Genomic DNA, 26,107 nt, shown 5'->3' with positions numbered 1-26,107 from the left:
CTCTCATACCCACATCCATCACGACCCGGATAACGTTAAGAAATCCCATTCTTGCTTCTCTGGTTGAAGTCTCTTTGGGGGCCTCGTACAGATGCCAGATCATCGAGACAGCACCCCCACCCTGAGTCTCAACCCCTGTTCCCACTTACCTCCCCGACGTCGACGCATCTCCTCCTTTCATCTATCACTCTCCTATCCACTCCCTCCTTCCCCTCTTTCCCGCCTGCTCTTCTTTCTCCCCATCCCTCGCCCCTCATCCCTTCGACCCCTACCCCCTCATCCCGCATCCCACGACCTCGACCCTCACCCCCGCATCCTCACACCCCCCGACCCTCTCCCTTCCCCCATCCATCCTTCCCTCTCCAACCATCCCTCTAACTATCCTTCCTCCTTTTCACCCTGCCTTCCATCACACTCCCAATAAACCATTACATCCATATTCTAGAAGGAGTGGTCTTGGTTAGTGAAATGAAGTTTATAGACTTATAAACAAAGTTCGGGAACCAAAGACCACGCCTTGTACGCAACCCATTTCCGCACCACAGGGTATTTAAACACACCATATCCGCTCCTCTCCCCTCTGTCTCAGCTTGCAAGTCCCTCCCACCCGACCCCTCCGCTAACTTTCTTCTCTGTTCAAACACAGGAACAGGGGGGCCTCGTACAGATGCCAGATCATCGAGACAGCACCCCCACCCTGAGTCTCAACCCCTGTTCCCACTTACCTCCCCGACGTCGACGCATCTCCTCCTTTCATCTATCACTCTCCTATCCACTCCCTCCTTCCCCTCTTTCCCGCCTGCTCTTCTTTCTCCCCATCCCTCGCCCCTCATCCCTTCGACCCCTACCCCCTCATCCCGCATCCCACGACCTCGACCCTCACCCCCGCATCCTCACACCCCCCGACCCTCTCCCTTCCCCCATCCATCCTTCCCTCTCCAACCATCCCTCTAACTATCCTTCCTCCTTTTCACCCTGCCTTCCATCACACTCCCAATAAACCATTACATCCATATTCTAGAAGGAGTGGTCTTGGTTAGTGAACTGAGGGAAATATCTGGCTCTTTAGCTGCTAAATGCTCCACTATGTTCACCAGCTAGTCTACAGCTAACTGTCTGTTGGTGCTGAGCAGGTAGTGTACAGTGGGTTTTTAGGGCTTTTTCTCTGATAACAGCTGCCTGCTGTGGCTGAAAATGAAGCTATAAGAGTGCAGAGAGTGAACCAAGAGGGTGACAGATAAACAATGAGCTGAAACTCTCTATAAAGCTCCGTAAAGCTGAGGAGAGCTGCAGAGTAGCTGATAAGTAATGAATGAGTCGTTAGTATTTTGTGCCGTTCAGTCTGGTTAATCAGACTTCAAAATAAAATTAATCTGAAATTTGTCCCCAAAAGTAGCCTTTGACAGACACGCACACACACACACACACACACACACACACACAGATACACATCTCCTGTTCCCCAGCTGTATAGCAGTATATATCTCATGCTTTATTTCTCACATTTCACACGGTTTGTTAGCATCTACTGATCTCTGTTCCTACCAAAACAATTATTTCTACTATCACAATGTTCCCCAAAAGTTTCACACAAACATGGCGACAATGCACAAAATGGAACTGGAGAAAACATGGAGGCATGGAGAGGAAGGCAAAACCTGATCATGAAAACTCAACTCACAAATAAAAGTACTGTGAACACATAATGAAAAGCAGCAGGAGTACTACTACTGCTATCATTACTACTACTACTACAAATAATAATGATAATTAAAGTAGGGAAACACACAAGGCCTAACAGGAAAATATAAACATGTTCGAGAAGTTCCTGCTTAAAATTGTATTCATGCTAAATAGTAAAATACCACAAAGCTTCCTGGTTACGTGCTGCTGTTCCACCACTATGATGTGTTACATGTATCAGCGTCTGCAGATTGTTATCTGCTTCTTAAAAGCCCCTGTACAGCAATTTCAAGGAAACTTATTGCACATCTAACTTCTTCCCCCCTTTTTTTTTTGCTTAATTTGCAAAAATGCAGAACATGTGGGGGTAATACAAAAAATGATCATTAATAAAACAAAATAACGAAATTAGAAGTGTATATATCTACATATAAGTGTACATATATGTACACTTATGTACATGTATATATACACACTTATGTGTGTATATATATATATATATATATATATATATATATATATATATATATATATATATATATACATATGTATGCTTATGTATGCTTGGGATCACCATTACTATGTGGTGGGTGACTAGAGGTCCCGAAGACCATGAGCCTATGTGTGAGGTTCTGAAGACCCTGTTTTGCACATGCATGTGAAGAGAAAAGTGAGAGGTCATGATAGACTGAAAGCAGAGTGACATGATGCCCAATAGGCTATACACACACGTGCCATGTGATAGAATGAGAAATGTCTTTTGTCATGCACATATGATGAGAATGTGAAAGTCTTTGATGTTGTAAGAAGTACGAATATACTAGCCATGATCAGCAATGAATGTTGGAGGTGTAGGCGGAGGACAACTACCATCCCAGTTGTTGCAGGGAGGCAGATGAAATGCCTTGTTGGCAGCAGAAGCAGCTGTACCTATCCTAAAAGAATGCCCTGAATAATGCTAACTTACATGAAAGACAGCAGCAGATGATAGACTATGATGAAGGTGTGCTGCTACTGCTATTGGACAGATGTGACTCGCTGATGTAAGCAACTGATATCTCGATTGACAGCCCTGGCAAAGACAACCAAGGAATAATGAGTAAAAATGTGTGAGATGTGAATGCAGAATGATATGAGATATAAAACTATGGCCTATGTATGCGAAGATAGTCTTCCTGACTGAACTTATCTAAAGCTCCATACATAGGAGAACAACAAGTGAATGAAGCAAAGATAATGTTTATTCTACCGGATGATAAGTGATGATTAAGTATAGAGGTAATAGATGCTACAGGAGATTTTGAGGCGAGAGGCCCCCATCGTTAAAAGAAATACACAGCTTAATGTTTTCCCTTACAGAATGCCTGCTTACCAAGCAGGAGTGAAATGGGCCGCATTTAATTATGAAGATGGTATATTTTGCTAAGATATGAAACATAATATTGGACATGACACAACAGAGACAAACACCCCCTGTATTGACTAGGTCAGCACTGACCTGGAAAACAAACAATACTGAGTCATAGTTTAATATATGAAGAGTACTTTTGTTTAAATTGCTTAGACTGTAAAATATGAAATTAAAGGTAAGACAGAAATAACACTTAAATTTCAGGATTGAATGAATAAGAGTTGACAAAACACCCACCTTAGACTCATTAAGGTCGACAAAACGAGGTGTTAACATGTATGAATGGATCTAATAAACAGATATTAGCTGAAAGACTAAACCCAGACACCATTGTCACTGACAAAACAGCTTGTAGAAGTATAGCTCCCCATAATGTGGAAGAGAAACACAGTTAGCAGTACATAGCTCCCTTGATAAAAGCATATTAGAGACTCCAGCTACGGAATAATCATACTCCCAACTCTGTACAAATACAGCTGCTGAGCTATTACCCTATGAGCAATGCTAATATGAGAAAGCTTTGATATGACTGAATGTACAGCTCTTGAAGCACAATACTTAACATATCTATTGCTGAGACAGAGTGAGCTGACAGTGTCAGACCATATGAAGAATGATGCATTCACTGTTGATGAGCTTAGTTAATACACTGACAGTGATGCAGTCATGTACTGATGAACGTGCTGATACATTTGACTGATGAGTTTGCTTATTGAGAAACTAGTAAACTGTCCTCCTTAGTTGTAGTAATCACGATAGGCAGCTAGTCAAAGTCCACTGCAAAGACATCGTATTAGGATGCTCCAAAAATATGCAGACTCAAAATTATGCAAAGTTACTAAAATGTTTGCTACGAGGAAGAATCTAAGAGCATGAGTATGGTCTGCTCTGACTAAATATAGATTAATGATAATCGAAAGGCTCGAAATCAATGAATGCTCATAGACAAGGTAGATGGGTACCCACTAGGGATGTGTAGAGGGCTCAGTATTTGCATTTTCGTCTGTATTTGATGAGTCCGTTGGGAGCACTTCGCGTGTGTCAGCAGCTCAACTTTATCTCTGGGGAACACCTCCAACTCCGGGAGTGATGTCCATATAAGAAAATGTGCTTCATGTAGCAGGTGGATGTGACTCCCCTCGTTGAGACCTGCTGACAGACGTAACAGCAGAGCAGAGGAGAGAGACTGAGATAGCGATGTAGCCGACCTGCACGCTGGTATTTGACATGTTGGGTTTTTTTTGTTTTTTTTCCCCGAAAACAAATAATTTTTAAAATATTTGTATGAAACAAATATAAATATATATATATATAAAAAAAACTATTTGTGCTTTGTGTATTTGGGCACACCCTTAGTAACTTAGTTTAATTTTGTGTACTGTATTGTAAAGTGTTGGTTGGAAGAAACAACTGCAGGCTGACACATCTCCATTTCTAACAACATTAACACATAACTTCTTCAATATAAATGTTATGACCAAACTTAACAGTTTGTGCTTCTCATTTATTAGCATTACATTTGAGTCACAGCCTGGTAAAAAAAACAAACAAAGAGAATAAAGCAGAAAACAACTGACATCAACAGGAATATTCTTTCTGCCAATAATATACTCCCAAGCATATACAGTATATCAGTCCAGTTTAAGATTATTTTGTAGTTTGTTAAGTTTTAAGTGGCAATAAATGTGTTTGGTAATTACCTAATTGTAACTTTTGTCATATTTAAATTGATGAACTCCCGACATTGAGTGTGATCTTCATTTTATCTGCAAAGTTACTGTGTCATTTCATGTTTCATGCTACCATCTAGTGGCCAAACATAAAACTATCTGTATAATCTCCTACATATGGAATAACTGGCAAGTTGCCAAGCCACATTGCTGATAGTGCAGTGCTGCACTGGCTTTATCCACTCATCTCCAAACTAACAACAATAACAGGTTTGACTCCTGATTCATTAGAAAGGGTTTTGTACGGTGGCCCCTAAGGACAAAGCACATACAAGACTGAATGCACAAACATTAATAAAAAAGCATGCTCCAAATCAAGAAATGCTACAAATACCAAAATATTTATAAAAAGAGAAGACACATGAAACAAGACAAATGCTACAAAGCTAATTGCTAGCTTTGTAGCAATTAGGCTGCTAGGAGGATTTGGAGCGTGTTCTTCTTAATGTCTGTGCTTTCACTCTTGTATATTCTTTGTCTTTAGGGGCCACTGTAGTTTTGGACTAAAGAACCAGGAGCAGAGTTCAAACAATTTTCCAGTTTGTGTTATTTTTTTAACACCCTCATTCTGTGAAGACCCGCCCCTACTGTGCCTCTGATTGGCTTTGATATTCTTACCCTAACCCTAACCATCTCACTCCTCTTCTGCATTATGTCTATGACCACTTTAGAGCACACAGTTATGCTCCGTGCGCACTCTAGATATGACAGTTTATGTCTATGACTGCTTCAAAGGGCATGTTTTCACTCCATGCAGGCTCTACATTGGATGATTAAAGTGTCTAACCACTTTAGAGTGCATAGTTCTGCTCCCTGAGTGCTCTAGATCAGACAGTTCACGTCTCTGACAGATACATTTCATACTGGTTTATTATCCATGTGGATGCCCAGGTACTTGAAAGAGTCCAACTTTTGTGTTGAGGGTGAGATGATGTTCATCACACCACTGTAAAAAAGTTCTGTATTTTAGACTTATACATCTGGTCCTGGACATCAGAGTTATTTAGCATAAGGGAGTCAAAGTCTAGGGAAACACAACAAGGGAACTTTATATTAAAATTAAGATATCCACTTGATTTGATTAATTTGGATGTCTGTCACCTCTCTGTAGGTTCAGATAAACATTTGAATCCATTTTTGCACAAAACATGCAGAAATCAATGACTGTGGATTTTGTTCCCCATTACTTACATTGAAAGCACATTAGGAAGGGATCTTCTAATGGTCAGTGTGAACAGGAGGAATGATTACAGCGAGCTATTTCAATGTTCATTTGAGCAACTGACTGTTGTTTTAAGACTTGAAAAAATGTGAACATATCCTTCAAGTAATATATGGGGTTATTAAATGTTACATGCTGAACTAAAATCAACAAACAATAGTCTGGCATAGGTCCTGGGATTCTCCAGGTGTTTAGTGACCATGTGCACTATACTAGTGATTACATCATCAGTTCCTCTGTGGTGTCTGTATGCAAATTGGTATGGGTCTAACTGTGGGCCTTCCTCAGACTGCAGGTTGCTCACCATAGTTATTTCCATACATTTCATCACTTCGGGGGTCAAAACAGGTTTGATACATATTAGCATAACAATAGCATGCATAATAGATGATAATTAATTTTTGTCATATCTAAGTTAAATTCTTGTTTTTTCTTTTAATAATCAGCTCAACACTGATGTTAGCAGACAGGAATATCACTCAAATAAACCTCACAATATTTTACTCAGAGCAAAAACTGCCACTTGTTAGTTTGATATTGGAAGAGTACGATGAAAGCCAACAATGGACGCTGGATATCTGTATTAGACACTGAAAAGGAATAAAACTGACATTTAGCAGCCTTGTGGCCTTTTACAGGATCATGGCTTTCAAAATAACCTCTTGACTTGTATGAGTGTCCTGTTGGATCTCTGCAGTGTCAGAGGGTTAGAAACTATAAATCTGATAGTTATAAAAATCAGTCAGGCGGTCTGAGAGTAGCCCCGCTGTGGTCACCACGAAACAGCTAGGGTGAACCGGCAGGGCGCACAGTTCGCTCACTCTGATAGCTGAGGTCAGCGCGAGCAGCAAAGCTGTTTTGAATGACAACGCCTTCAGAGAGGAGCGCTCCAGAGGCTCATAGGGATCACTCACTAGGGCCTCGTGCACCACCGGCACTTTCCACTGGGGGGCAGAGACAGGTCTATAGCCAAAACTCTCATGACAGGAGGAAACAGCTGCTGCATACACTTTAACAATGGCATGAGACAGCTGCCTTTTTAGGGTTGAACTTTTCCATGTACCTTAGTTGTACATCACTTAGGATAACTCACTCCATGGCCATTTAACCTATACATCTAATCAGTTATATGAAGGTATCATTCAGGCTGGATGGAAATATGTCATGTAGCTCACATTAGTCTGTTCTGCTTGTGGCTTTTTAATTGTTGTTTTTTTTTTCATATGAGCAGACAATCAGGACTGTTTGTTGCTCTAAATGAGTTTTTATCCTTCAGGTTAGCCAAAACCTTTTCAGTTCTGCCATTGCAATGCACATAAAGTGTGCAGAGTTGATGAAATTCAGTCACAGTAATGCCTAAAAAGTCAGAGAGAAAACTTTAAAATACAAGATTTCAGTTCCAAAAGTATCTGTGGACTAACCAAACAGGTATTTTGGGCTGGGGAGAGTAAAATGACAGATGTGTGCTCTGAATGGAGTTGAAATGAGTCAATACTTGTTCTTTAATCACATATGATTAAATACATTACAACAACTATAATTAATCATCTTTTGTGTACACTATACAACTTATCAAGTAGTAATCTTAAGCTCTTAGCAATCATACGTTATCTTCTGAAAATGCATGTTTTTCCTTATAAAGTGTCACCCTGCATAAAGTCAAAGTATTTAAAGACATTCTGGGAAATGTGTTTTTGTTGGATCTCTGCTGTTGCAGTGTCAGCTGATTAGTGCAACAGTTGGTAATCAACAAATTTAAGAAGGGGGAAATGTACAGTAGGCCTCACTACTGTAACTTATATTGAAAAATATGATATAATTTCTGCCCAAATTATTATTTAAAAAAATATGAGCACTTAACATGAATAAACATATGTTGGTAATTTGAAAAAAAGCAAAATGCCTCCATGGTATTACACAGCAGTAGAGTTGTGCTATATGATGATATACAGAAGAAACAATCAGCAGATATTTTGTTGATTTGTAGGGTTTAATTCACATAATTAGTAAAAAGGAAACATTCTCATTTTTGTCTAGAAACATATTTTATAGAATTTCCAGAAAATTTACAATTTCTTATAAAAGTACTGCATATAATAATATAAGATGTTAACAGTATTGCCAAGCCATAGCATGCCAACCACAAAACCTCCTAAAATATAACTTGTATCAAATGAAAATAAATAAATCATATGTTGTTTAACTTTTATGAATAAAAATACCCCCCACACACAATAATAGACATACATAGTTATAAGTAGGAAAAGGTAACATATTATAATGTGTATGAGAGGCTAAAGAAGAAGAAAGTCTATAGACTTGATATTATGATCTCCCTGTAGAAATAAGACGGAGTGGCAGCTATAATAACAGGGTGATCATGGTGTTGAACCGCTTAGTTTATCAACAAATAATATCTGGTTTGCTTCTTTGATCAAAGGGACATAACATGCACATTTCCAGGTCTATAGTTTTATTCTGGGGCTCTACTGGAATATTTCTGCATGACTTACAGTTCAAAAACCTCCTTATTTATCTAATACTGCCCCTTTATGCAGCCCCTCAGTTCAGCCTCTGTCTGAAACAGGTCGTTTTAGCTCCTGTCTCTTTAAGGCCCCCCTCCTGATGAGCCCACTCTGTTCTGATTGGCCAGCTCCAGGAAGCTGCTCCTTGGCAGACTTAAATTATGAATATAAATGACAGAAAATCACAAAAAGCATGCTATGTCCCCTTCAAAGGATAATAATGATAGACAACTTAATGCACATTTGTTGAAGCCCTAACAATGAACCAGAAAAAGTTCACCTGCATGGACAAACATTTCCCACCAACCACTTCTCTCACAACATAATCAAAACAATGTTTCCTTTTCATCTACTTGTGATGGTCACACCACTGGCTGACAACAAACAGTGTTAGTAGTTTTCTTGTCATACAGCAAATACTTTATTTATTTCTTGTTTGCTAGTTTAAGTGTATTTTAGTTAACATTCAGACACATTACAGTTAACATCTCTTTTCTCCCTTTTCTTTCTCCCTCTTTCTCTGCCTGCATGGAGCTGACTGTGTACATGTTGTTGTCTTTCATGCTGATGATCTGCTGTTATCATCACTGTCCATTCTGCAACAACACAGAGAGGCCAAAAGCTTGTCTATGACCCCTTTCCTCATGAAAAAATACAGAATCAAGTCTGCAAGAGGACTGAATCTGAGAAGAATGAGAATCAGTTTGCTGAAGGTATAATTATCTCTGGCTTCTCCTACCAGGGACCAAATGATGTTGGGTAGAAACAGCAGTGTGTAGATGAGCAGCACAAGGACCAAAATTCCCACAATTCGTCGTTTTTCATCAGAGGAGACCGAGATGGCAGCAAACAGCGATTTGAGGGTCCCACCCAGGAAGAATATGAGCAGTGGGAAAGGAACGAGGAGAAAGACAGCGGAAATGGTTTCTGAATCATCAGACTCAACCCAGTAATAGTAAGGAAGGACATAAACAAGAGGAAGTGTCCAGACCACGACACAGACTACAAAAGAGATCTTGATGGTTCTCCTGACGCGGTACCACAGTGGCCATGCGATGAGCAAATACCTGTAACACAAGATACACAGTCTATCATCAGATACAGAATATTCCTGACTTTAAGGAGATTCAGATTTATATGGTAATATAATGGTCATACACATGGAAGTAGCTAAAAACATACATGATAGACAGATAGCTACCTTTCCAGGGCGACACAGACCATGAAGCCAACACTGGCCAGCACACCAAAGCAGTAAATATAATAGAAGATTTCTTCGTTCTTCCAGTCAGGTTTTGCCACTAAGACGATCATGCAGCAGAACTGAATGATGTCAGAGATGAGGAGGTTGATGATGAAGATTGGAGCAACATTGTTATTTTGCACCTGCAAGAAAACAATGGTAGAAATAAAAAAAGCAGCTGGAAACATTGTTTTTTTCAATTTTCATTTAGGACCTTTGCACAAAATGTGCAAAAATACAAGTGGATGGAATTCTAAGTAATGATAAATATGTCATTTTGCTCTGCACAGCAATTGCAGTCAGAAACATTCATGCATCGACCAATGTGTCATCAAATATAACACACTGGCCAATCAATGTTACAAGACTCAACAACAACAAGAACATATATGTTCTATATACATATATGTATATAGAACATATATTTCTTTGTTTAAATCAAATCCCAAAATAATGAGCTCAAATAATGCTGTACAAATTGTCAAGTCTTTTATGACAATTTCTTCTCTACAAGTTAATGATGCTGTTAACTTCACCTTAAGAGAAGCTGGAATGAAGCTACACATGTTAACTGCATGTGTTTAAGGTCCAATTAGCTTAAATTTATAGGTCATTACAAGACTTCCTTCCAGCCCCCAAGCAGGATGAAGATTCTTCACAGACAGACTGTATGACAGACACATGACCTAAAATTAATAAATCTTAGTCATAAAGTACTCACCTGGGAATAAAGAGAGTAGATGGCCACTAGAGTCAAAGGAAGGCCGATACTAATGATTACACATGTCATCACATACAGAATATTAGGTTCAGCAAAATTGGGGTAGGTTGCATTGCTTGCATTGCTATAATCATTGTCGGTGTAGTTATAATCATAGTCGAATGTGACATTGCTGTAATTATTGCTTTCCATCTGTGAGGTGTCGATGTAGAAATCTTCTTCTTCTTCAGAGTGAAACCTGTTGTATGAGAGATCAGTTTATGGAAGTTTTTTAATATCTACATAACATTGTTAAGTGACATCACTAAAGTCTTGAGGTGCAAGTTCACACAAATACAGTGTATATTATAGCCACAAAAAAGGTGTCTTTGTTACATTTTTTCCTAATAATATCTCTTCAGGGCTGCAACTAATAATTATTTCCATCAACGATGAAGCTGCCGATTATTTTCCTGATTAAATGATTAACCTTGTAGTTTATAAAATGTAGTGTTTTATACACTGTAAAAAAATGACACTCAAAATTTCTGCGGGGATGTCTTTAGCTTACTATTTGTTTCTCACCAACAATCCAAATCCTAAAGATTTTTAATGTACTGTTGCATATGACAAAGAAAAGGAGCAAATCATAATGTTTAAGAAGCTGAAACCAGAGAATATTTGGCCTTTCTGCTTGAAGAATGGTTGAAACAATAATTTGAAAAAACAATAAAGCAATAGAGTAGCAATGGCAATAATCCACTAATCATTGAAGTTCTATATTTCATCAAAAAATAACTTGTCAGATAACACAAGTCCTTGTGATGTATATAAATACTTTTACATGATGATGTGAGGTCATTACTACAGAATTTCATACAGTTATTTCAGTAATTTAAGGTACAGAGACATTGGTCTAGGATGGTTTGTCTTCTGCACTTGACATCCCACCAGTTGAATAACTCTGTGCTCTCTGATTTTGGACAAGGAGGTTTGCATGTCTGACCAAACCATTTTATGAATCATCTGCATATTTTACATTTTGTTTACAGATTGTGCACTCTGACTATGTTTTGGAGTTAGCATGAAAATAAATGAGAGGAAACAACTGCAGGCTGGTACATTCACCATGTTTAACAACACTAACATACTGGTCATCCCTGTAGCGTACTGGTTAAGACTCATACCACAAAACTACAACATTTATGTCCAGTTTGATTCCAGCAGATCTTAGTTGCATGTCATCCCCATCTCTCTCTCTCTCTCCTCATTTCCTGTCTGACTCTACTGTCTCCTCTCAATAAAGGATAAAATGTACCAAATCACCAAAAATAACCAACAAATAAAACAAACAAACAAAAGAAACACTTATGGGATGGAATCATTAATTGACTGTAATCTATCTTGGTTTGTGTAACTCTATCCCTCTGTTAGACTTTTATTTTTTATCTTATTTTACTTCTTTTCATATCGTCACAGCAGAGGAAACTCTTTCATATCTCAACTGTCATCAAAACTGCAAATATCACTATAAATACCTCTATGTGGATCAATGTTGGCTCAGAACACACAGTAAATACAAGAAATACAGAAATATAATAATGAACATTTGTTTCTTCATTCTTCTTTATTTAGCTCATTTTATTTCATTCAAAATAGTGAAAAGTTCTGAATGTTATTATCTTTTTAGTCATTTTCTCACCATTTTTTGTCTTTGTTACACAACTTTTACACATCAAAATGGTATTTATGGGAAAAAACACAAATGAAATAAAACACAGTTGGTTTAACCACAGTATTCTGTACACCTACAGTCCAAAGCTGTCTGCTTGTCACAGTTTGCATACTCATTATCATGACTGTTTGCAGTTCTAATGTCATTTTTACAATCTCTACATACACAAGTGAAAAATGTCACAAAACTTACCTCGAAAGCTGCAAGACCACACCTGGATGAGTTCCCTACACAGAGGTTGATGTTTGGTCGTCTGCATCCAAACAGTCTACAGTAAATATGGTGAGTGAAAGCACTGAAACACATTTATAATTAACTGATCTCAGATCACATCACTCTCCGATTGGCCAAAACCATACAGGATATGTAACTTCCTCAAAGATGTCACATACAGGGTTGTGGTTTTATCTTCCTTTGAGAGTTTGAACTTTGACATGAAAGTAACTTCATGTGAATATTTCCAATGAAAATACAAAACTCAGCTTTCATCATTTCCAGGAATTCCTGGAAGACATTTCTAAGCAGTGCCACTACCTATATTCTCATTCGTCCCTGTTTCTATGTTTCTATATTATGTGTCTTACTTTCCCTCAGTTTTATTATTTCAAATACTGTATATTTTACTGTATATTTTATGACACACAAATACTTGTTTTTCTCACTTGTCAAATTTATATAGAAGGGAAGAGAGGGAGAAACTTACTGGTTGGACAGCAGTAAACTGTCACTGTTTGCATGTTGGTTTTCATGACTGTTTGCATCTCTGTTTTCTTGTTTTGCATCACTAAATTCACAGTTTTTATGTGCTACATTATACATAGAGTGACACCATTATTGCTTCTACACTGTATGACAGTAAAACAAAAAAAGTACAAAGGACACGCACAAAATTTACTTTTGAAAGCTGCAGGATCTCAACCTGATTGAGTGGTGAGTATGAGACACAGGAGGTTCCTCTACTTAGACTTCTAAAGAAGAGAGAAGTTGTACTTTTTCAAGATTGTTGCGATTGGCATTCTTGCTATAAAGCATGCAGGAGCATTAAAAAAGACATGAATATTAGGACAAAGGTTAGTCTCATTCACCTGGTGAATGTAAGTCCAATATTCACTCTCTTTTAGCTCTGTTTTTGTTCTCTACCAACTCCTGAGGGAAATATCTGGATCTTTAGCTGCTAAATGCTCCACTATGTTCACCAGCTTGTCTACAGCTAACTGTCTGTTGGTGCTGAGCAGGTAGTGTACAGTGGGTTTTTAGAGCTTTTCCTCTGATAACAGCTGCCTGCTGTGGCTGAAAATGAAGCTATAAGAGCGCAGAGAGTGAACCAAGAGGGTGACAGATAAACAATGAGCTGAAACTCTCTATAAAGCTCCGTAAAGCTGAGGAGAGCTGCAGAGATGCTGATAAGTAATGAATGAGTCGTTAGTATTTTGTGCCGTTCAGTCTAATTAATCAGACTTCAAAATAAAATTAATCTGAAATTTGTCCCCAAAAGTAGCCTTTGACAGACACACACACACACACACACACACACACACAGACACAGATACACATCTCCTGTTCCCCAGCTGTATAGCAGTATATATCTCATGCTTTATTTCTCACATTTCACATGGTTTTTTATCATTACTACTACTACTACAAATAATAATGATCATTAGTAAGTATACGTAGGGAAATACAGAAGGCCTAACAGGAAAATATAAACATGTTCAAGAAGTTCCTGCTTAAAATTGTATATTTGCTAAATAGTAAAATACCACAAAGCTTCCTGGTTACGTGCTGCTGTTCCACCACTATGATGTGTTAAATGTATCAGTGACTGCAGATTGTTATCTGCTTCTTAAAAGCCCCTGTACAGCAGTTTCAGGAGAAGTTATTGCATAATTTAACCTCTTCCTCCTTTTTTTTTTTGCTATTTGCAAAAATACAGAACATATGGGGGTAACAAAAATAATGATAGTTAATAAAACAAAGTAATGAAATTAGAAGTGTTACTGTCAGACAATTTTGTGTCTGGTTACTACATTATTCAGTATTTCTGATATAATGTTCAAATTCCTTGAAAAAAAAAGAACATATTTGGGTAATACAGAGAGTAATTCTTTCCAATGAGGTCAATAATAAATAATTAAGTCAATAATAGTTTCTTGTGTGATAAGAAAGAGAAAAAAGGACCATGAAGTGTTTCACAACGTATTACAGGAGTGAAAACCTGCTGGGTGATGGTAGGAAGATGTGACACTTGATATTTCTTATGTTGTTGTTTTTATATCCTGTTTAGGTTGTAAACAGTATGAAATGTTTTAGTTTTAAATTATTTAATTTGACAAATGACTTTTTGTGTGTAATTTTTTATAATTTATATTTCTTATGATATCAGTTGTTAAAAATGTAAGCTATGGCTAATATGTATAAACACCATCAGCTACTCTATAGGTTCATGTTCATCATATCATCTTCTCCTGTCTTAAGTTATGTTGCTTAAGAACTTTTATAAGACAGATTTTACACACTGTGGCAAAATTTTACCCAATTTGGTTCAATATCGCACCAGTACAACATTATGTTAACTTTACTTAGTAGCAATAGTGTCACACACAACAAGCTTTAGCTAAAAATTATATATATATATATAGGCTATATATGTTTTTGTTGTTGAGTCTTGTAACATTGTCATGTTTGATGACACATTGGTCGATGCATGAATGTTTCTGACTGCAATTGCTGAGCAGAGCAAAATTACATATTTATCATTACTTAGATAAACAATAAAACAAGTTCAAGTTAGCCAAAACCTTTTCAGTTCTGTCATTGCAATGCACATAAAATGTGCAGAGTTGATGAAATTCAGTCACAGTAATGCCTAAAAAGTCAGAGAGAAAACCTTAAAATACAAGATTTCAGTTCCAAAGGTATCTGTGGACTAACCAAACAGGTATTTTGGGCTGGGGAGAGCAAAATGACAGATGTGTGAAATTTTTATAAAAGGGAAGAGAGGGAGAAACTTACTGGTTGGACAGCAGTAAACTGTCACTGTTTGCATCACTAAATTTACTTTTTCTCTGAAAACAGCTGCCTGCTGTGGCTGAAAATGAAGCTATAAGAGCGCAGAGAGTGAACCAAGAGGGTGACAGATAAACAATGAGCTGAAACTCTCTATAAAGCTGAAAGCTAAAAGGTGGTCTAAGGTACATAAAATATCAAAGTAAGTATATATATATTATGGTTATTGATGAATAATAAGTCACTTAGCAGATACAACATTTTACTGGATGATAATTAGTGTTCTTTTCAGGGCTTGTTAATGAATTCAAACACGGGTCAAATTTGACCTGCCGACACTAAATTAGGAAGGTTAAAGACTTAATGTAATGATGTTAATTCAGTCAGAATAAAAAGCTTATTATTGAATGTTAATGTCAGGAGTGTCATTTTTTTCAGCTTCAGATGTATCATTTGATTTGTTATAAATGTATTAGTTAAATTAGTTAAATGCCTCTCAGGACTATTGCATCTCTACATACGGGAAAACTTGATAATTCTTTATGTACCAGTGAATACAGTGTGTAGATAGCCAGTAAGGTCAGTGGAAAACGTATTGAGATCACAGTCCACGTAATCACGTGTAAGAATGTTGGAAAATCATTTTATAGAAAGACAAACTCTTCAAACACGTAGTCATACAGGGTGTCATTGTAGTCAAAGATGTAGTCGCTGTAGAACGGTGCCGTTCTTCACAGTGCAACCTGTTGTTTGTAATAACAAAAGGCAGCAGGTTTGTTAGCATCTACTAATCTCTGTTCCTACCAAAACCATTATTTCCACTATTACAATGTTCCCCAAAGTTTCACACAAACATGCTGACTATGCGCAAAATGGAACTGGAGAAAACATGGAGGCATAGAGAGGAACGCAAAACCTGATCATGAAAACTCAACTCACAAATAAAAGTACTGTGAACACATAATGAAAAGCAGCAGGAGTACTACTACTACTATCATTACTACTACAAATAATAATGATCATTAAAGTAGGGAAATACAGCAGGACTAACAGGAAAATATAAACATGTTCAAGAAGTTCCTGCTTAAAATTGTATTTATGCTAGATAGTAAAATACTTCAAAGCTTCCTGGTTACGTGCTGCTGTTCCACCACTATGATGTGTTAAATGTATCAGCGACCACAGATTGTTATCTGCTTCTGAACAGCCCCTGTACAGCAGTTTCAGGAAACTTATAGCACATCTAACCTCTTCCCCTTTTTTTGCTTACTTCAAATACTTATAGACAATTTTGTGTCTGGTTACTACATTATTCAGTATTTCTAATATAATGTTCAAATTCCTTGAAAAAGAAAAAGAAAACAGGTTTTTCTTAGAAAGTTTGTAACCGTCTTTATGAAACGTGGCTCCAAAGAACATATTTGGGTAATACAGAGAATAATTCTTTCCAATGAGGTCAATAATAAATTAAAGCTGCAAGCAGCGTTGAACAGGCCCTTGTGCCTCCATGCACGTCAGGCCGTGACGCAATCGAAGGTCTTCTGTCACGGGCATGTAGATGTTTTCAGACCCGGGCTGTTTTCAGAAAATGCAAGAAGGAGATAAACATCACTTCCTTTGTGCACTGTTTTGCCTGCTGCTGGGGCTGCTTTGCTGAAATTTTGTAGGGGGTGCTATTCAGCCAGTTTGCATCACTGATGGAATATTGTCATGTAGACGTGTTCAGGCCGGGACTCTTATCAAACATGTAAAGTTTGGTGCAGACTGGAGCATGTACAATAAAGTTATAGCAACTTCCTCTGTCATGGCGAAGCATCAAATCTCAATGGTGCGAGGATGAGAATTTTCTACAGGGTGAGACATGTCTGTCTTGCTCACACCTGTGGCATCAAAGTTATGCAGGTTTTGGGCCCATTCACTTGAATTTCAATTAGTAAACAAAACTCTTGATGAGTTTGTGTGTAAAACAAATTAATTTCCTAATTTTCATCAAGTTTATTTTTAGAAAAGTAAAGACTTTAAACCCGCATGACCTGGTCAAAGTTTGATTGAAATGTGTACTGTCAGGTGTGTAGAGACAATAAGTAACTGCAGCTGGACACAGGAAAATACTCATATATTTGAATGGAGAGTGTGAGCGAACTGCTAGGTGCTTGGGCCCTGATAAAGGAAAAACTGCAGTACAGAGCTACAAATTTTAGTTTTGATTTTATTTTTTTATTTTTCTGCAGCACTTTATCACTAAACTGTCACTCTCACTCAATGAGCTCCATTCAACCCCACACCCACCCCCCCACCCCCCCACACCCCCCTCCTATTCTCTCTCTCTCCCTCTCAGTTGGAGAGGAGAATGTCACTCTTCTTGTGAAATATCCTCATAAATCCCATGACTTTGGCCAAATCTTACATTAAAAATCACATTTTTTTGTAGGAAATTTCATTGCGAATCCATTGATACAGGTTTCAAAGTGGTCAGACTTATAGTTTAGACATCAGAACCATTTGTTTGACACAAAGTCTATGCCTAGAGATGGCCTCCCCATTGGTTTACATTGTAAGGTGTGATGTGGCACTACAAATTTCAGGGCTTACAATATCTAAACTGTTCGAGTTATTACAAAGTTTTTTAACAACTTTTGTTCAGCACAGTGTGATAAGTCATGTATTCAAGTTTGAAGCCAATACCATTAACGCCCAGGGAGGAGATAGCGTTTCTTGGGGGTCCAAAATTGGTGCAAAGTTGTACTTTGATGGGCATATTGCGGACTTCCTGTTGGATTTAGGTCAGGGTTGTCAGTGTATGATTTGTAGGTCTTGATGAGACAAATAATTAAGTTTTGGTTCGATCTCTCTACGACATTCCTATGGGCCGTGGCAGCCATATTAGATACATAGGTGGTGCTGAGTTTTTGAGCATGTTTAGGGGGTCAAATTAAGGGTTGAAGTGGCATAATAATAAAGAAAGAAGAAAAGGAAGAAGAAGTAGACAACAAACACATGAAATACAATAGGGCCTTCGCCCCTTTGGGGCTCAGGAGCAAATCATAATGTTTAAGAAGCTGAAACCAGAGAATATTTGCCCTTTTTGCTTGAGGAAATATTGAAACAATAATTTGAAAAAACAATAAAGCAATAAAGTAGCAATGAGAATAATCGACTAATCATTGAAGTTCTATATTTCATCAAAAAATAACTTGTCAGATAATACAAGTCCTTGTTACGTATATAAATATTTTTACATGATGATGTGAGGTCATTACTACAGAATTTCATACAGTTCTTTCAGTAATTTAAAGTACAGAGACATTGGTCTAGGATGGTTTGTCTTCTGCACTTGACATCCCACCAGTTGAATAACTCTGTGCTATCTGATTTTGGACAAGGAGGTTTGCATGTCTGACCAAACCATTTTATGAATCATCTGCATATTTTATATTTTGTTTATAGATTGTGCACTCTGACTAACTTTTGGAGTTAGCATGAAAATAAATTAGAGGAAACAACTGCAGGCTGGTACATTCACCATGTTTAACAACACTAACATACTGGTCATCCCTGTAGCGTACTGGTTAAGACTCATACCACAAAACTACAACATTTATGTCCAGTTTGATTCCAGCAGATCTTAGTTGCATGTCATCCCCATCTCTCTCTCTCTCTCCTCATTCCCTGTCTGTCTCTACTGTCTCCTCTCAATAAAGGATAAAATGTACCAAACACCAAAAAATAAACAACAAACAACTATGTATGCAAAGCTGAGTTTTATAAGATTTTCATTTGAAATATTCAAAATTTTCTGAGTTACTTTAATGACAAAATTCAAACTCAAAGAGAAGATGAAACCACAACCACATCAAAATTACACTTAGGTGAAAAAAATTCAAATGAAATAAAACACAGTTGGTTTAACCACAGTATTCTGTACACCTACAGTCTAAAGCTGTCTGCTTGTCACAGTTTGCATACTCATTATCATGACTGTTTGCAGTTCTTATGTCATTTTTACACTCCCTTCCTACTTAAGTGAAAAATAATGTCACAAAATTTACCTTGAAAGTTGCAAGACCACACCTGGATGAGTTCCCTACACCAAGTTTGATGTTTGGTCCTCTGTATCCAAACAGTCTACAGTAAATATGGTGAGTGATAACATGCAATAGGTTCCTGATACTACGGAAGAGAGGAAAAAGTAGACAGACATGAATATATAAAGTACATTAGTACAACTAGCTGGAACGTGGTTCCATTTACAACTTTGGGGAAGCGAAAACGGGACGATGGCACTAGTGATGTAACCAACCTGCACGCTGATATTTGACATGTTTTTTCTCTTCCCGAAAATAAATAGTTTTGAAATATTTGTCTGAAACAAATATTCATTAAAAAAAACAAAACAAAAAAAACACTATTTGTGCTTTGCTGAATAAGGTATTTGTATTCAGGCACACCCTTAGTAACTTTGCTAAATGTTGTGTACCGTATTGTAAAGTGTTGGTTGGAAGAAACAACTGCAGGCTGACACATCTCCATTTCTAACAACATTAACACATAACTTCTTCAATATAAATGTTATGACCAAACTTAATAGTTTGTGCTTCTCATTTATTAGCATTACATTTGAGTCACAGCCTGGTAAAAATAAATAAAGAGAATAAGGCAGAAAACAACTGACATCAACAGGAATATTCTTTCTGCCAATAATATACTCCCAAGCATATACAGTATATCAGTCCAGTTTAAAATTATCTTGTAGTTTGTTAAGTTTTAAGTGACATTAAATGTGTTTGGTGATAATTATAACTTTTGTCATATTTAAATTGATGAACTCCTGACATTGAGTGTGATCTTCATTTTATCTGCACCTCAACATTGATGTTTCAGCACTGACTCATGCAACCACTGTGTCATTTCATGTTTCATGCTACCATCTAGTGGCCAAACATAAAACCATCTGTATAATCTCTTACATATGGAAAAACTGGCAAGTTGCCAAGCCACATTGCTGATGGTGCAGTGCTGCACTGGCTTCATCCACTCATCTCCAAACTAACAACAATAACAGGTTTGACTCCTGATTCATTAGAAAGAGTTTTGTATGGTGGCCCCTAAGGACAAAGCACATACAAGAGTGAATGCACAAACATTATTAAAAAAGCATGCTCCAAATCAAGAAATGCTACAAATACCAAAATACATATAAAAAAGGAAAAACACATGAAGTCCTCCAGGCTGCTAGGAGGATTTGGAGCATGTTCTTCTTATTGTTTGTGCTTTCACTCTTGTATATGCTTTGTCCTTAGGGGCCACCGTAGTTTTGGACTACAGAACCAGGAAGAGAGTTCAAACAATTTTCCAGTTTGTGTTATTTTTTTTCCCACCCTCATTCTGTGAAGACCCGCCCCTACTGTGCCTCTGATTGGCTTTGATATTCTTACCCTAACCCTAACCATCTCACTCCTCTTCTGCATTATGTCTATGACCACTTTAGAGCACACAGTTATGCTCCTTGTGCACTCTAGATATGACAGTTCATGTCTATGACTGCTTCAAAGGGCATGTTTTCACTCCATGCAGGCTCTACATTGGATGGTTCAAGTCTCTAACCGCTTTAGAGTGCATAGTTCTGCTCCCTGAGTGCTCTAGATCAGACAGTTCACGTCTCTGACAGATACATTTCATACTGGTTTATTATCCATGTGGATGCCCAGGTACTTGAAAGAGTCCAACTTTTTGTGTTGAGGGTGAGATGATGTTCATCACACCACTGTAAAAAGTTCTGTATTTTAGACTTATACATCTGGTCCTGGACGTCAGAGTTATTTAGCATAAGGGAAACAAAGTCTAAGGAAACACAACAAGGGAACTTTATATTGAAATGAAGATATGCACTTGATTTGATTAATTTGGATGGCTGGCACCTCTCTGTAGGTTCAGATAAACATTTGAATCCATTTTTGCACAAAACATGCAGAAATCAATGACTGTGGATTTTGTTCCCCATTACTTACATTGAAAGCACATTAGGAAGGGATCTTCTAATGGTCAGTGTGAACAGGAGGAATGATTACAGCGAGCTATTTCAATGTTCACTTGAAAAAATGTGAAACATATACTTTAAGTAATATATGGGGTTATTAAATGTTACATGCTGAACTAAAATCAACAAACAATAGTCTGGCATAGGCCCTGGGATTCTCCAGGTGTTTAGTGACCATGTGCACTATACTAGTGATTACATCATCAGTTCCTCTGTGGTGTCTGTATGCAAATTGGTATGGGTCTAACTGTGGGCCTTCCTCAGGCTGCAGGTTGCTCACCATAGTTATTTCCATACATTTCATCACTTCGGGGGTCAAAGCAGGTTTGATACATATTAGCATAACAATAGCATGCATAATAAATGATAATTAATTCTTGTCATGTCTGCGTTAAATTCTTGTTTTTTCTTCTAATATTCAGCTCAACACTGATGTTAACAGACAGGAATATCACTCAAATAAACCTCACAATATTTTACTCAGAGCAAAAACTGCCACTTGTTAGTTTGATATCGGAAGAGTACGATGAAAGCCAACAATGGACGCTGGATATCTGTATTAGACACTGAAAAGGAATAAAACTGACATTTCGCAGCCTTGTGGCCTTTTACAGGATCATGGCTTTCAAAATAACCTCTTGACTTGTATGAGTGTCCTGTTGGATCTCTGTAGTGTCAGAGGGTTAGAAACTATAAATCTGATAGTTATAAAAATCAGTCAGGCGGTCTGAGAGTAGCCCCGCTGTGGTCACCACGAAACAGCTAGGGTGAACCGACAGGGCGCACAGTTCGCTCACTCTCATAGCTGAGGTCAGCGCAAGCAGCAAAGCTGTTTTGAATGACAACGCCTTCAGAGAGGAGCACTCCAGAGGCTCATAGGGATCAATCACTAGGGCCTCGTGCACCACCGGCACTTTCCACTGGGGGACAGAGACAGGTCTATAGCCAAAACTCTCAGGAGGAAACAGCTGCTGCATACACTTTAACAACAGCATGAGACAGCTGCCTTTTTAGGGTTGAACTTTTCCATGTATCTTATTTGAACGTCACTTTGGATAAAAGTGTTTCCCACATGAATAAATGCAAATCTGAACGTAAACTACAAGAGATACTCAAACAAAACTGGTACAGATACAAGTCTTATCTCGTCCACTTGGACCTACTGAGCAATATTTTATACAGTGTAATATCACAAAAGTTGGTCATAGGATAACTCACTCCATAACCTTTTAACCTATACATCTAATCAGTTATATGAAGGTATCATTCAGGCTGGATGGAAATATGTCATGTAGTCATGTTTTTTTTTTTTTTTTCATATGAGCAGACAATCAGGACTGTTTGTTGCTCTAAATGAGTTTTTATCTTTCAGGTTAGCCAAAACCTTTTCAGTTCTGCCATTGCAATGCACATAAAGTGTGCAGAATTGATGAAATTCAGTCACAGTAATGCCTAAAAAGTCAGAGAGAAAACTTTAAAATACAAGATTTCAGTTCCAAAGTTATCTGTGGACTAACCAAACAGGTATTTTGGGCTGGGGAGAGTAAAATGACAGATGTGTGCTCTGAATGGAGTTGAAATCACTCAATACTTGTTTTTTTAAACTGTTCTTTAATCACATATGATTAAATACATTACAACAACTATAATTAATCATCTTTTTTGTACACTATACAACTAATCAAGTAGTAATCTTAAGCTCTTAGCAATCATACGTTATCTTCTGAAAATGCATGTTTTTCCTTATAAAGTGTCACCCTGCAGAAAGCCAAAGTATTTAAAGAGATTGTGGGAAATATGTTTTTGTTGGATCTCTGCTGTTGCAGTGTCAGCTGATTAGTGCAACAGTTGGTAATCAACAAGTTATAGAAGGGGGAAATGTACAGTAGGCCTCACTACTGTAACTTATATTGAAAAATATGATATAATTTCTGCCCAAATTATTATCTAAAAAAGTATGAGAACATAATTCAGTAATTTGGAAAAAAAAAAAAGAAGCAAAATGCCTCCATAGTATTACACAACAGTAGAGTTGGGCTATATGATGATATATACCAGAGACAACCAGCAGAAATTTTGTTGATTTGTTAGATTTAATTCACACAGTTAGTCAAAAGCAAATGTTTTTGTCTAGAAACATATTTGTATTGAATTTCCAGGAAATTTACAATTTCTTATAAAAGTACTGTGATATAAGATTATATCTATATTGTCAAGCCATAGCATGCCAACCATAAAACCCCCTAAAATATAACTTTATTTAATAAAAAAAAGTAAATCATATGTTGTTTAACTTGTGTGCATAAAAATACCCCACACACAATAATAGACATACACCGTTATAGGTAGGAAAAAAGTAACATATAATGTAAATGAGAGGCCAAAGAAAAAAAGTCCATAGACTTGATATTATGATCTCTTTGTATAAATAAGACGGAGTGGCAGCTATAATAACGGGGTGATCATGGTGTTGAACAGCTCAGTTGATCAACAAATAATATCTGGTTTGCTTCTTTGATTAAAGGGGACATAACATGCACATTTCCAGGTCTATAGTTTTATTCTGGGGCTCTACTGGAATATTTCTGCATGACTTACAGTTCAAAAAACTCCTTATTTATCTAATACTGCCCCTTTATGCAGCCCCTCAGTTCAGCCTCTGTCTGAAACAGCCGTTTTAGCTTCTGTCTCTTTAAGGCCCCCCTCCTGATGAGCCCACTCTGTTCTGATTGGCCAGCTCCAGAAAGCTGCTCCTTGGCAGACTTAAATTATGAATATAAATGACAGAAAATCACAAAAAGCATGTTATGTCCCCTTCAGAGGATAATAATGATAGACATCAACTTAATGCACATTTGTTGAAGCCCTAACAATGAACCAGAAAAAGTTAACCTGCATGGACAAACATTTCCCACCAACCACTTCTCTCACAACATAATCAAAACAATGTTTCCTTTTCATCTACTTGTGATGGTCACACCACTGGCTGACAACAAACAGTGTTAGTAGTTTTCTTTTAGCATAACTGACACAAACATTTAATTAATGTTGTCATACAGCAAATACTTTATTTATTTCTTGTTTGCTAGTTTAAGTGCATTTTAGTGAACATTCAGACACATTACAGTTAACATCTCTTTTCTCCCTTTTCTTTCTCCCTCTTTCTCTGCCTGCATGGAGCTGACTGTGTACATGTTGTTGTCTTTCATGCTGATGATCTGCTGTTATCATCACTGTCCATTCTGCAACAACACAGAGAGGCCAAAAGCTTGTCTATGGCCCCTTTCCTCATGAAAACATACAGAATCAAGTCTGCAAGAGGACTGAGCCTAAGAGGAATGGAAAACAGCATGCTGAATTCATGATTAGCAGTAGTTTCTGCTCTCAAGTCCATGATGATGTTGGGTAGAAACAGCAGCATGTAGATGAGCAGCACCAGCACCAACATTCCCACAATTCGTCGTTTTTCATCAGAGGAAACCGAGATGGCAGCAAACAGCGATTTGAGGGTCCCACCCAGGAAGAATATGAGCAGTGGGAAAGGAACGAGGAGGAAGACAGTGAAAATGGTTTCTGAGATCTCAAATTTAACCCAGAAATAGAGAGGAAGGACATAAACAAGAGGAAGGGTCCAGACCACGACACAGACTACAAAAGAGATCTTGATGCTTCTTCTGACGTGGTACCACAGTGGCCATGCAATGCCCAAATACCTGAAACACAAGATACATAGTCTATCATCAGATACAGAATATTCCTGACTTTAAGGAGATTCAGATTTATATGGTAATATAATGGTCATACACATGGAAGTAGCTAAAAACATACAGGATAAACAGATAGCTACCTTTCCAGGGCGACACACACCATGAAGCCAACACTGGCCATCACACTATAATAGTAAATATAACAGAAGATTTCATAGATCTTCCCGTCAGGTTTTGCCACTAAGACGATCATGTAGCAGAACTGAATGATGTCAGAGATGAGGAGGTTGATGATGAAGATTGGAGCAACATTGTTATTTTGCACCTGCAAGAAAACAATGGTAGAAATTAAAAAAAGCAGCTGGAAACATTTTTTTTTTTCAATTTTCATTTAGGACCTTTGCACAAAATGTGCAAAAATACAAGTGGATGGAATTATAAGTAATAATAAATATGTCATTTTGTTCTGCCCAGCAATTGCAGTCAGAAACATTCATGCATCGACCAATGTGTCATCAAATATGACACACTGGCCAATCAATGTTACAAGACTCAACAACAACAAGAACATATACATATATATAGAACATATATTTCTTGATTATTAAATCAAATCCCAAAATAATGAGCTCAAATAATGCTGTACAAATTGTCCTGACAAATCTTTTCTGACAATTTCTTCTCTACAAGTTAATGATTCTGTTAACTTCACCTTAAGAGAAGCTGGAATGAAGCTACACATGTTAACTGCATGTGTTTAAGGTCCAATTAGCTTAAATTTATAGGTCATTTCAAGACTTCCTTCCAGCCCCCAAGCAGGATGAAGATTCTTTACAGACAGACTGTATGACAGACACATGACCTAAAATTAATAAATCTTAGTCATAAAGTACTCACCTGGGAATAAAGAGAGTAGATGGCCACTAGAGACAAAGGAAGGCCGATACTAATGATTACGCATGTCATCACATGGGTTTCAATGCTATAATTATAGTCAGTGGAATCATGACCATTATTTTGGGATGTGACATTGATGTAATTATTGCTTTCCATCTGTAAGGTGCTGTTGATGTAGAAATCTTCTTCTTCTTCAGAGTGAAACCTGTTG

General features: G+C 37.5%; 2 protein-coding genes across 3 annotated transcripts; both read right to left on the bottom strand.

Moving 5' to 3' along the window:
* Window positions 1-9,106: 9,106 nt before the first annotated feature.
* Window positions 9,107-12,624, bottom strand: LOC122996647 (ovarian cancer G-protein coupled receptor 1-like). 2 transcript variants are annotated; one of them, XM_044372243.1, is made up of 4 exons: window positions 12,442-12,624; window positions 10,536-10,773; window positions 9,773-9,957; window positions 9,107-9,638 (listed from the first exon to the last, which is right to left on the bottom strand). In XM_044372243.1, the coding sequence occupies exons 2-4, from the start codon at window positions 10,725-10,727 to the stop codon at window positions 9,131-9,133; spliced, it is 885 nt and encodes a 294-aa protein (XP_044228178.1). In that variant the 5' UTR covers window positions 10,728-10,773; window positions 12,442-12,624; the 3' UTR covers window positions 9,107-9,130. The 2 variants fall into 2 exon arrangements, with proteins under 2 accessions (XP_044228178.1, XP_044228179.1); XM_044372244.1 differs by lacking the exons at window positions 10,536-10,773; window positions 12,442-12,624 and adding an exon at window positions 10,351-10,499.
* A 9,351-nt stretch (window positions 12,625-21,975) lies between these two features.
* Window positions 21,976-25,802, bottom strand: LOC122997393 (G-protein coupled receptor 4-like). Its single transcript, XM_044373489.1, has 4 exons — window positions 25,712-25,802; window positions 25,140-25,324; window positions 24,729-25,005; window positions 21,976-22,212 (listed from the first exon to the last, which is right to left on the bottom strand). Exons 1-4 carry the CDS (start codon window positions 25,739-25,741, stop codon window positions 21,976-21,978), a joined length of 729 nt encoding a protein of 242 aa, XP_044229424.1. The 5' UTR covers window positions 25,742-25,802.
* Window positions 25,803-26,107: the final 305 nt, after the last annotated feature.

The sequence above is a fragment of the Thunnus albacares genome, chromosome 14, assembly GCF_914725855.1.
Source record: "Thunnus albacares chromosome 14, fThuAlb1.1, whole genome shotgun sequence".
Lineage (NCBI taxonomy): Eukaryota > Metazoa > Chordata > Actinopteri > Scombriformes > Scombridae > Thunnus > Thunnus albacares.
The sequence above is the reverse complement of the archived record's forward strand: the minus strand, read 5'-3'. Positions and strand labels throughout refer to the sequence as shown.